This window comes from Garra rufa, chromosome 10 (genome assembly GCF_049309525.1).
Source record: "Garra rufa chromosome 10, GarRuf1.0, whole genome shotgun sequence".
NCBI classification, from domain to species: domain Eukaryota; kingdom Metazoa; phylum Chordata; class Actinopteri; order Cypriniformes; family Cyprinidae; genus Garra; species Garra rufa.
Genome location: NC_133370.1, coordinates 17254993 through 17268908, shown reverse-complemented (window position 1 = coordinate 17268908; position 13916 = coordinate 17254993). Strand labels below are relative to the sequence as shown.

Genomic DNA, 13916 nt, shown 5'->3' with positions numbered 1-13916 from the left:
AAAAACAGCAATATGTTACAATATTTTAGGCTACCATTCAAAATAACTGTTTTCTACTTTAAAACACTTCAAATGTAATTTATCCCTAGGATGTCAAAGCTGAATTTTCAGCAGTCATTACTCCAGTTTTCAATGTCAAATGATCTTTCAGAAACCATTCTTATTATTATAAATGTTGAAAGCAGTTGTGCCTAAATATTTTTATATATATATATATTTTTTCAGGATTCTTGATGAAAATAGTAAGTGCAAAAAAAAAAACACACATTTATTTAAAACAGAAATCTTTCTTAACCTTATAAATGTATTTATTTTCACTGTTGATCAATTAAATGCATCTTTGCTCAATATACGTATAAATTTACGTTAGCTCAACTGTGTGTTTACATCTCGCAATTCTGACTTTTATTCCCAGAATTGTGAGTTTGTCTTGCAATTCTGAGAAAAAATATATACATTTTTATAGCAAGTGACATAAACTCACAGCCTTTTTTTTCTCAGAATTGTGAAGTTATGTCGTGCAATCCTGGTCTGTTCCCCCTCAAAATTAAACTTTATAACTCTCAATTGCAAGTTTTTATCTCATAATTCAGAGAAAAAAAAGTCAAGATACAAACTCGCATTTGCAAGAAAAAGTCAGAATAAAAACTCGCAATTCTGATCTTATATCACACAATTCTGACTTTATAAATTGTGAGATAAAAAGCCACAATTACATTTTAATTTTTTTTAATTAGTGGCAGAAACAGTAACTTGTAACAAGAATTGTAAGATAAAAAGTTGCAATATTTTTTTTTATTAATTAATTTAGTGGCGGAAACAGGTTTCCATACTGGCCAGTTCTGCCACCTTGTGGAACAACTGATTAGAACAAAACCAAGTCAACGCATATGTGCTACCTGCACATACAAAGTATAGCACATAAATTGGATGCTGTGCTTACTATTTTGTTGTCAAAATGTGCGTCACACACACTGTACATGGACCCTCAAGTATGCATAAAAAACTAATGTACACGTAAAAAGTAATGTTCACGTAAATGTGAAACACTCTAATGTAAGTTATAGATATGTAGGTGCAACGTTAGTTACTTGTAGTCAACAGAATGCTTTAAGGGACCATCAAAATAAGGTGAAACCAGTTTTTCTTTAAAAAAAAAGAAATAAAATCTTTTGAACAGCAAATTACAATCTTAAAGGGATAGTTGACCAAAAAAATGAAAATTTGATGTTTATCTGCTTACCCCCAGGGCATCCAAGATGTAGGTGACTTTGTTTCTTCAGGAGAACACAAACAAAGAATTACACCCTAAATTACACCCTGTGGCTCGTGGCGATAGATTGCTGTCCTAAGACACGAAATGCTCCGTTTTTGTGAGAAACTGAACAGTATTTATATCATTTTTTACCTTTGATACACAGCCACGTCAAACTGTCATGAGCACAAGCTTATCATCCGGCTTGTTACATGTGTACTCGCTCTGGCGTAGTATACGCAAACGCCGGAAGTGATCTGTCGCATGTAAATGACACTCATTGTTTACACAGAGCACAGAGATTGTGGGTAAAGTGGCTATTCAAAATGGTAATTACTTGTGCTTATCCTGATTGTTCAAACCGATTTAATGCTAAAGAATACATTTGCTTGCTCGAACTCTTCTGGGACTTTTCACCGATTTCCCCTTCCGGCGTTGGCGTATATTACACCAGAGCGCGTACGCATGTAACGAGCCAGATGTTGAACTTGTGCTCGGCTCAGTTGGACGTGGCTGTGTATCAAAGGTAAAAAATGATATAAATACTGTTCAGTTTCTCACAAAAAACTATCGTTTCGTGTCTTAGGACATCAATTTATCGCCACGAGCCGCAGGGTTTAATTTGGATTTGTCTGTGCATGTTTGTTTTTTTTACTTTTAAAGGTTTGGTGCCAATCCACTGCCATTATTTGACTGACGGACTGCACCGGTTTGAGTTAAAAATCTTGGTTTGTGTTCTCCTGAAGAAACAAAGTCACCTACATCTTGGATTCCCTGGGGTAAGCAGATAAACATCAAATTTTCATTTTTGGGTGAACTATCCCTTTAATGCGAGTTTTTGATCTTATTGCACATGATTCATTGGTCATTGCTTTGCCCCTGTAATCTTTGCATGCTCTGCCTCTGAAACAATTTTCATTTTTGGCCTGAAACAATACCCTTCCCACCAATTTCTACCCAGGCCCAATTTTGATTCAACCAGTTTTTGTCAAATTACAGAAGCAAAACTGGTTGTGAACAGTAATATTTGCTGGCTTTCGATACTAGTGAAATACACTTATAAAAACTAGTATGGGTTTTGCACATGAAAAAGTCAAATAATCACTTGTTCCATTACGGTCAATTGAGGGTCAACATGACTAAAGAGTGGATCGTTGGCAAGCGAGGAAACTGAGAGGGGTATGAGACAAACCACATGCAAATATGTAAAACAGCTCATTCGTCAATAAGCCACAGGTACACCTTCACTCTTAACCAAATACAACCCTGACATGTGAAACTGCTCCTGGGCTTATCTACACATGACTGTACTTCCTGTGTCATCACACATACAGCACCTGTTCAAAATGTATTAGTCTGTTATGCCTCTAGATTAAGATGCTATGAAGAACGCTTGCTATGATAACATTTGCTTAGCTAAAAAAGAATGCAAAAGCGCATGTCTTGGAATTAACATACGTGGAAACAACAAGGGGGAAAACCCCCGTTAAACAAATGCTAGCTCGGTGTATTAGCAGCTTCTTCCTCCTACAATTTGGTCGGCAACACTCATGCGGTAGCATCCCCACCATGAACCCACATGTATTGAGCTCTCACCGTGAGGTTTTGCTCTCTCACACCCTCTATACTACTAATATGGAAAGCACTATGCCTTTGATTTTAGCCATTATGGAGCATCAGCTACACATGTACTTTTCCATCATATCATCTACTTTGTAATTATCTTTGATTATTAACTTCTAAACGTCTGTGTAAAGCATTAAACGTGTACAGAGTTTGTCACACGACACACAAATGTGTTATTAACTACCCATCCGAATTTCAATGATAAAAAACATTAAATAAAAACCTTGAACAAATAATCAGTAGCTATTCTCCACTCTCAAAGGCTGGGGGCGTCTCCGCTGGAGGCGCTGAAACCACGCCCACTCGCGGGAACGCTGCCTCCTTTCTCAACTGTCAATACCGCTACAACCTGAATGGATGCTCCCTCTAGCAGTTTAGTTTTTTGAATAACCTTTAAACGAACTTTATTATTTGATAAACTGCTTATAATGTTACTCATTTGTAAATAGTTTTAAATAAAAGTATTTGCTAATTTAATAAATGTAAACGTTATGGCTATTAAGGCTATCAGTTATTCAATAGCAGAATGCAAGTTAAGTAACTTTAGCGTTATTCTGGATGCGTTGTTCTGTGCCCCATGGGTGTTAAGAGCTGGTAGAAAGCTGTCTCCTTGCTATTTAGCACAGCTGGAAAACCGCAAGGAGGTGTGTAAGATGATGACTGGCCAAATTAACCACAGGAAAGAAACGAGGACATTCGCGATTCTTCAGAATTGGGGAAGTGGGTATATAGAAAAACAATGACCTACTAAAGCACATTATAATATATTTTTTTGTGAGCTAGAACAGTTAGAACATTCCATATTGGTTCTGCCTCATTATTTTAAATACAAAACAAATAATAAAAAAAGTCTGATCAATTTAAAACTAAGATTTAAAGGCGCAGCAATTTACACTTAGTGTAAAAATGCTATTTATACTGCACTCAATGTAAATAGTGGTAGATGTTACTTGACTAAGCAAAAAATTGCATTTTTTTTGCACTAAATGCAATTAATGATTAATGCTAATCGGTGTAAATAAAAGTAAAATGCTATTTGTGATCTGGCATCACAAAACCATTCATAAAAGATAAATCTGAAAGCTGAACAAATAATCATTGATATATTGTTAGTTAGAATAGAACAATATTTGTTGAAATACAACTACTTAAAATTCTAGGGTGCAACAAAAAAAATTGAGAGAATCACCTTTGACGTTAAAAAGTTCTTAGCAATGCATATTACTATAAAAATAAAAAATTACGTTCTGATATATTTACGGTACTATATTTACAAAATATCCTCACAGAACATGATCTTTATTTAATATGACTTTTAGCTTGAAAAAAATCTATCATTTTGACCCACACAATGTATTGTTGGCTATTGCTACTAATAAACCCATGCTACTTACGACTGGTTTTGTAGTCCAGGGTCACATATAAGTACTAAAAGTGAAATATCTACGCAATAGCCGACGAAGTTAGTCAAAGTGAACTCTGTAAGGTTAGGTATTTAGGCCTAAGTAAGGGATTTACTATGAAGGTCACTGACAATGTAAATATATAACCGTATTAGTAATACTTTACAATAGGGAACACATATTCACTGTTAAGAGCTTTCCCTAAACAAACTAATTTGCTGCTTATTAATAGTAAGGCAGTTGTGAGGTTTTGATATGGGCTGGATTAGGGAATCTAACATATGGTCATGGAGAAAAGGGCATTAATATGTGTTTTATAAGTACTAATAAACAGCGAATATGCTAGTAATATACATGTTAATAAGCAACTAGTTAATATCAAGAATTGGCACTGTATTTTATTTGTCTATTCAAGGCTTTTACTTTAAATTTACCTTATATAATTTAAGTCTTGTATAATTCTTGATGCCTTCGGGGGTTTTCGAGTTTTCAGTTCATACAGTGCAGGGTAGATTTTAGTCAGCGGCATTTATATCTGTTTATCAGCTTGGGACGTTTCATCACTTAGAAGTGGTTAAACTACTGTACCACATTGATGTTTGACCTTTTTGTACAGACAAAAAAGAAACAGTTTGAAGAAAATAACATTTAAGTTTACTTCAAATCTATTTTCTGAAAAAAATTACTTAAATAATTTAATATGACCTAAAATATTGATATTTAAAGCTACATGGATTAAAAACAATCACTTGAATGTAATCTGACACAGAGGATTTTATTTGACAACATTGTCTCTACACATACAGTATACAAAAATACATAATCACATCTTTTAATTATTTTAATAAAATAGATATAAAACAGATATTAAATTATGAAAATAGTCTTTTTTTTAAAACATAATCCTATACATTGACATTTATTTTAAAAAATCACAAAGTATAAAGTGTGTGATGTACAAAAAAGTGCAATAAAGAGAAAACCTATAAAAATGCTAAATCATACAGCTCAATCAGTCATTTTCATCCAAAGAGGTCTGCGTTTAAATCTGTGATGATAAACGAGTCCTATTTGTGGTGGATGTATTCACAGGAACCGCTGTCACAGATTGATGAGCTGTTTTGTTTGATACTGACCGACGTTTTTTGTTCTTTGCATCCAGGTAATTCATTGACTTTATGGCCCATGCTGAGGAGGGATCCGAGCAGATTACTTTATTTTTAATTGTAAGAAATCTAGAGAATGAAACAGAATGGGATATTATGACAACTTTCCCAGTCACATTATGAAACATATCAGTTAAAGTAAAGCTTTCATTATGCCTTTAGTTTGTGTCTTAATAATACAGCATAAATCTGCAAAAAAAAAAAAAAAATAAATAAAAAACTGAATGGATTCTTACCTTACAGCTTCCACATGGAATAAGGGTTTGTGCTGGAGAGTGTAGCTAAGCAGAAGCTTCTGATGAACTTTAGTATTTGTAGTAGTTAGACAGCCTGGTCCTACTACAACATCATCTATTGGAGATAAAAGTTATTTTAAATGTAAACAATCACCTTAAAAAACAAACAAACAAACAAACAACAAAACAAAACAAACAACAACAACAACAAAAAAATGTATAAATACAGTTAGCAAGACTTTCTGAATATTGGTAAGGATGTGTGAAATCCACCTTGCATTGAGGACGAGACCAGAAGCCACAGCAGCAGAACTGCATAGAAACCAAACACATGCAACTTCATTTTCTAGCTTGGTTGTCACCCGTGATGTGACCCTCAAGAAAGACGCCGTCTATTTAAGCTCTGCTCTGAACTGGGACACATGGAACAACCGCCCACCAACATGACTCCACTCTCACATCACCCCAGGCAGAAAACTTGGGTAATACTAAACAAACCACTACCCAGAACACTGGTCAAGGTTTTTATTAATAATGACATATGTAACATTACGTTTCATTGCTTTAAGGTATATTAAAAATGTCCAGTGAACTGTTGTGCGATCCAGACACAGAGTTGGAAAGGAAAACATTTAACACAATCTGTATTTGAAACAGGTGATTTTAATATAATATTTAATATAATGAATACTATCATTTATTAATTGAACTTTGTTTTACTTTTCATTCCGGTTATTTTTTTAGGTCATGGTGGTCTGCTGCTCTCCCCCACCACATTTAGGGGCTTTTATCATGTAAGCATTATCAAAGTGCATATCACATCCTTGCGGTTGAAAGGTTTTTTATTTAGCCATGAGAAAGTGATTAGTTTAACGAACGGTTAACTCAAAGACGAAGGAGAGCAGGGTCCAAATGCAGTGTTTTATTGTTGTAATAAAAAAAATACAAAAAACAAATATCAGAAAATAGAACTGAACATCCAACCATTTGAAGACAAGACTCCAAAATGAACAAGTCATTTGGTCAGAATAAAAAACCATCAGCAAGAGTTTTTAAATCTTCTTGTACAAAATAAGGAATATAGAACATGGACCAGTTTGTTTTTGCTTTATGTTTTTATTCAATTTGATAAGGTTCTGTAAACTGAAGCATTGCATATTATTAGCGCATACCTTGAGTTGAAGCTCCGTCGAGTTAAACTATTATTTTCTATTTTTAAATCTAAAAGCAATTCTATACACCATAATTTTTGTTTTTCATAACATGTGAATATACACCCTGTTGTGTTTTACAACAAAAACAATCGGAACGCCTTGTTATCATTAGTTTTTATTTGCTTTCCCGAGCCTGCTACTTAGTTAGCTTATAGCGCGTTTAGCACTTGCCAGCGTGGTCGCGGCTAATCTTGCTTGCATTGTTTATTCTCTATTCACACACATTTCAACTGTTTACTCACTGTTACTTGCTTTAATGGCGAATTTGTGTCTACCTTTGAGTGCAGGTGAAGACACGTTCGAGCTGCACGCGGTGCGGGTCGAGCTGGAAGCCGTGGAGAAGCAGATCCAGGGGTTGCTCAAACGGCAGTTTGAGTTGCAGGAGAGGAAGACTGCACTCGAATCTGTCCGGGTAAGTATTCAGCACGATACTAACACCCTCATCACCTCTACTCCGTGTGCTTCTCTGCACAGGTCAGGCGCACCCAGGACGCGATCATCCCGGCTGTCGTTCACTCCGGCGCCGGGACACCACGGACCCTGGGTGCAGCAGCAGCCGAAGACGCGAGCCAGGCCCCGGGCGAGGACCTCTCCCCCTCCGCCGCCTCCGGTCTTCGAGATCTCCACCCGGAACCGCTTCGCTCCCCTCCGCGAGACGGAACACGACGCTGTGATCGTCGGAGACTCCATCGTCCGGTACGTTCGTGCTAACTTAGCTAACGGTAAAGTGCACACTCGCTGTTTCTCTGGTGCTCGCGTTCTCGATGTTGCTTCACAGATACCTGCCATCCTGAAGGACGATGTGAGCGTCGGCGCGATCGTCCTGCACGCGGGCGTGAACGACGTCAAGCTGCGGCAGACGGAGGTCCTGAAGAGGGATTTCGGGAGCCTGATCGAGACGGTACGCAGCACAGCGCCCGCGACGAAGATCATCGTGTCAGGACCGCTTCCCACGTATCGACGTGGACACGAAAGGTTCAGTAGACTTTTTGCTCTAAATGAATGGTTGTTGTCATGGTGTAAAGAACAGAAACTGCTCTTTGTTAATAATTGGAATCTTTTCTGGGAGCGTCCTAGGCTTTTCCGCGCTGATGGCCTGCACCCCAGCAGAGTCGGAGCAGAACTGCTGTCGGACAACATCTCCAGGACGCTGCGCTCCATTTGACTAGTAAGCAATTCTTCAAATAGTTGCGATGATGGCTTTTGTTATGCACATTTAAATGATAGTACTGGTGCTGTCCAATCTATAAAGACTGTGTCTGTTCCTCGAATAGTGAGGTCAAAACAAAAATTTAATGCAGGATCTAGAAAAAATCTAATCGTGATTAAACCAGAAAAATGCACAATAAATGAACAAAAACAATTTTTAAAGCTTGGGCTCCTAAATATTAGATCACTCGCACCCAAAGCACTTATTGTAAATGAAATAATCACAGATAATAGTTTTGATGTACTCTGCTTGACTGAAACTTGGCTAAAACCAAATGATTTTATTGGTCTGAATGAGTCTACTCCACCAAACTACTGTTATAAGCATGAGCCTCGTCAGATCGGTCGTGGCGGTGGTGTTGCAACAATTTATAGTGATATTTTCAATGTTACTCAGAAAACAGGGTACAGGTTTAATTCATTTGAAGTACTCATACTTAATGTTACTCTGTCAGATATGCAAAATAAATCTCTCCTATCACTTGCTCTGGCTACTGTGTATAGACCTCCAGGGACGTATACAGATTTCCTAAAAGAATTTGCAGATTTCCTTTCTGACCTATTGGTTAATTTTGATAAAGCATTAATTGTTGGAGATTTTAACATTCATGTTGATAATACAAATGATGCGTTAGGACTTGCGTTTACTGACCTGTTAAACTCTTTTGGAGTCAAACAAAACGTCACTGGGCCCACTCATCGTTTTAATCATACACTAGATCTAATTATATCGCACGGACTTGATCTTACTGATATAGATATCGTACCTCAAAGCGATGATGTTACCGATCATTTCCTCGTATCGTGCATGCTGCGTATCACTGATGTTAACTATATAGCTCCGCGCTATCGTCTGGGCAGAACTATTGTTCCTGCTACCAAAGATAGATTCGCAAATAACCTGCCTGATTTATCTCAACTGCTCTGTGCACCCATAAATAAACATGAACTAGACAAAATGACTAGTAACATAGGCACTATCTTCTCTAATACATTAGAAGCTGTTGCCCCAATCAAGCTAAAAAAGGTTAGAGAAAAACGTACTGCGCCATGGTACAACAGTAATACCCATTCTCTAAAAAAAGAAACTCGTAATCTTGAGCGTAAATGGAGAAAAACTAACTTAGAAGTTTTTAAAATTGCATGGAAAAACAGCATGTCCAGCTATAGACGGGCTTTAAAAGCTGCTAGAGCCGAGTACATCCACCAACTCATAGAAAAAAACCAAAACAATCCAAGGTTTTTATTTAGCACAGTGGCTAGATTAACAAATAACCAAATGCCACCCGACCTAAATATTCCTGCACAGTTTAATAGTAATGTCTTTATGAATTTCTTTACTGATAAAATAGACAACATTAGAAATACAATAACAAATATAGTTACTACTGCAACTGATACTTCAACATTAGTCATTACACCGGAAGAAAAACTGCAGTGCTTTACAACTATAGAACAGAAAGAATTAAATAAACTTATCACCACATCTAAACCAACAACATGCCTATTAGATCCTGTACCCACTAAATTACTAAAAGAGTTGTTACCTGTAGCAGAAGTACCGCTTCTTAATATTGTTAACTCATCGTTATCTTTAGGTCATGTCCCAAAACCATTCAAACTAGCAGTTATTAAACCTCTTATTAAGAAACCACAGCTAGACCCTAGTGAACTGGCAAATTACAGACCCATTTCTAATCTTCCATTTATGTCTAAAATTCTAGAAAAAGTTGTGTCTGCTCAATTGTGCTCCTTCTTGCAAAATAATAATATCTTTGAAGAATTTCAGTCAGGTTTCAGGCCCCATCATAGCACAGAAACTGCACTTGTAAAAATCACAAACGACTTGCTACTTGCGGCAGATCAAGGCTGCGTCTCATTGCTAGTTTTACTTGATCTTAGTGCTGCGTTCGACACTATAGATCATGAAATACTCATAGATCGATTACAAAGCTATACAGGTATTCAAGGGCAGGCATTAAGATGGTTCAGATCATACCTGTCCGATCGCTATCACTTTGTTTATTTAAATGGGGAGTCATCGCAGCTAACACCAGTAAACTATGGAGTGCCACAAGGATCTGTCCTAGGTCCTCTACTATTTTCAATTTACATGTTACCCCTTGGTAATATTATTAGGAAATATGGGATTAGTTTCCATTGTTATGCTGATGACACTCAACTATATATTTCAACAAGACCAGATGAAACTTCTAACTTAGCAAAGTTAACAGAGTGTGTTAAAAATGTGAAAGACTGGATGACCAATAATTTTCTACTGTTAAATTCAGATAAGACCGAGATATTACTTATTGGACCAAAAAACAGTACACAGAATCTCTTAAACTACAACTTGCAACTAGATGGATGTACTGTTGTTTCCTCTACAGTCAAAAATCTGGGTGTTATATTAGACAGCAACCTGTCTTTTGAAAATCATATTTCCTATGTTACTAAAACAGCATTCTTCCATCTTAGAAACATTGCTAAGCTACGGAACATGTTACCTGTTTCTGATGCAGAAAAGTTAGTTCATGCATTTATGACGTCTAGACTGGACTATTGTAATGCACTACTAGGTGGTTGTCCTGCTTCTTCAATTAACAAGCTACAGGTAGTCCAAAATGCAGCTGCTAGAGTCCTTACCAGATCAAGAAAATATGATCATATTACCCCAGTTTTACAGTCTCTACACTGGCTACCTATTAGGTTCCGTATCACTTACAAAATAATACTTCTTACCTATAAGGCCCTTAATGGTTTAGCTCCTGCATACCTAACTAGTCTCCTACTACGCTACAATCCCTCACGCTCCCTAAGGTCTCAAAACTCTGGACTTTTAGTAGTACCTAGGATAGCAAAGTCCACTAAAGGAGGGAGAGCCTTTTCTCATTTGGGTCCCAAACTCTGGAATAGCCTTCCTGATAACGTTCGGGGTTCAGACACACTCTCTATGTTTAAATCTAGATTAAAGACTCATCTCTTTAGCCAAGCATTCACATAATGTATCTCATAACGTTGTACTTCAGTTACATCTGATCAAATGCACATTAATATTCTTCAGCTTGGGCTAAACACATCATTTTTTGTTTGGTTGGAAGTTGGAACAGCAGCTACGCTAATTATTTCTCTATTTGTTTCTCTGTTTCTGCCACGGGATTTCCATCCCGTGGTAACTAGGATTTACACAAGATTCAGTCTGGATTCAGAAGAAGAGATGATGCCGACCCCTCAGAGGACCGCAGATGATGCCAGCCTTGAAACAACATACAGCACTACATAATTTTCTTACAAGTTTGATCACAGCACATAATCATTGCAATTAGTGTTCATCATCTGTTTGATTACACAGTTACTGATTTTAACATTTATATCATATGTACATCGACTTGACATACAGTATTCACCACTAAATACTAAAATTACTAAATATATTGTAGTAGCCTAAACTTTTGTACAGCGCTTTGCAACGATTCGTATTGTGAAAAGCGCTATACAAATAAACTTGAATTGAATTGAATTGAATATTAAAGCCCCTTTAAGTCAAATCATTTCACTTGGCGGCAAGTGCAGCTCCTATCTCTTTGAATGCAGATCGAAACACAAAACTCTTCAAAATGGTTCACCAAGCTTACGATTAAAGTTCATATTTGAAATTACCAATGAAATCTGACAACAACTGCCTCATAATTGTTGTTTCTAATGCTTAAATAGTTTTTAAAAATGCTTATTTTGTCAGGTTAGAGCAGCCAGTGTGCAGACCTGAGTGCGAATGTACAACGCTGCCTGTTTCTATAGGAACCAAAGCTTCTAATGGCAGCTGCGGTAACACGACAACTTCACTAATCAACGATTGGCTCTTTCATTTAGGAGGCGGGGCTTATTTGCCATATTGGGCTGATTGGCTGATCTTACGGTAGCTGGTCAACCAGGGGTGCGTTTTTTGGTGTCGGGAAACACCGAATCGTTGAACTATGTTGGTAACGACGGAACTTGCGACCATAGTTGGCTAACGATGCTTTTGGGAAACGCATCCCAGGCTGGTTTTAGCTGTTCATAGCTGGTTTTAGAGGGGTTTTGGCCACTTTCCCAGCCTGATCAGACTGGGAGACCAGCTACTTCCAGCTTAAACCAGCTAAGACCAGCCAACCTGGTTTTAGCTGTTTTTTTTTCAGCAGGGAAGATACATATTAAATCAATAAAGAGGAAAACTGTAACAAAGCAAAGCTACATACTAAAAGTACACAAGTTCCAGTAAACCAAGTTGTCTGGAATGCACCAACACTGCAAACCCTTGCTGATGACAAAATTTACATCCTTTTCTTATTGCAATGTTAAAAATATTTTCTCCACACAACTTGTAATTATACGTCATGCAGTTAAAAAGGCACTGAATACAAAAATCAATTCATACAAACATATACAGATAAAATCTGAATTGTTGTCTATTATTAGCACTGCTTTTGCAGAAAAGTTTACTTATAGTTAGGGCAGCTAAATCTAAAATTAAGACCCCAACTATTTAAACTTCTCTCCTTTTAAGCAAAAGTATCCATTGTTAATATATGACTCATTCATGGTGGTTGACTCTTTAAACAGCTCTTTCTCTTCTTCCTATGTCGGCACATTCGGCTGAAATGTCTCTGTGACTTCAGAAGATCCTCTCCAATCCTCCTCCAATGATTTGGTCCTTGAGATGGGAAATTCTGTCTTGTTTTCTGTTTTTGTGTTGTGTCATAATAGTAGATGAAGTTGTTTCTGTTAATAAAGACTCTCTTTCTTTTCCCTCCATTTCGGCCTATATAGGTGAAATGTTTTTTGTGTTTTCAGAAGATCTCCTCTAACCCTGCTCCTGTGGTTTAGGTCTTGGGATTTCTGCTTTTTTTTTTTTTTTTTTTTTTTTTTTGCATTGCATGTCCTCCTATGTCTATTTTTTGAGTTCTCCAATGAAGGAGTTGTAGAGCTGATATAAGCATATGTACATATTATAAATTTTGCTATAAACATTTTAAAATATCTTTAGACTAAACATAAATACTGAAAAGTAATTGTAAAGGGTAATAAATTGCAGTAGCGGACAATGTTTTCTTTTCAGCATTCAGAGGGAAAAGGGGTTTGTGCTGGATGGTGTATGCATGAAGAAGCTTCAGAGGAAGTTTGGTATCTGTAGTTGTTAGACACCTTAAAGGGGTCATCGAATGCAAAACAAGACTGTCTCCGATTGAGCGATTGAGGTGTTCTGTTGTTGGATGTAATAATGAACATAGCAGTCATCATTTATGAAGAGGATTAACATTACTTTCCATTTTTAAAGGAAATCACCAATCCCGTTCTACATATGTGTCTATGTTCATGCGAATCATTCGTGATGCAGCTTCACCCATAGCAGAAGTGAGTATAAGTGAGTATAATTTTTTTTATATACATCTTTGCAAATGGCCTTTCTTAATAATGTGCTAGTTAGCAGGTTTTGCAGCTTGACGCAGCTGAATACGGCTAAAGAAAACTTTATGGCTCGTCATCCTACGGCAGAGAGGGGCGGGGCAAACAGAGCTCATTAGCATTTAAAGGCCCATGCAAAAGAATGGCTTGCTCTAAAAAGGTTTTTGACAAGGTAAAAAGAGTGTTTTTTACACTACCATTGAGAAATTTTAACCAAAGTATGTTATAGACTTCTCTTCTCATTAAGTCCCTAAAGAATCATATCAACTTTAAGCTTAGAACAACACTATCTATTGGGAAAAAAGCAGGATATTAATGTTTCAGTATTTTGAAATGAATCGCCATTAAGTTATTACTAGTATCAT

At 36.8% G+C, this 13916-nt stretch overlaps 1 protein-coding gene across 1 annotated transcript; it reads right to left on the bottom strand.

The window, feature by feature from the left end:
- Positions 1-5216: 5216 nt before the first annotated feature.
- On the bottom strand, positions 5217-13304 carry xcl32a.1 (chemokine (C motif) ligand 32a, duplicate 1). Its single transcript, XM_073849386.1, has 3 exons — positions 13148-13304; positions 5687-5801; positions 5217-5519 (listed from the first exon to the last, which is right to left on the bottom strand). The coding sequence occupies exons 1-3, from the start codon at positions 13302-13304 to the stop codon at positions 5327-5329; spliced, it is 465 nt and encodes a 154-aa protein (XP_073705487.1). The 3' UTR covers positions 5217-5326.
- Positions 13305-13916: the final 612 nt, after the last annotated feature.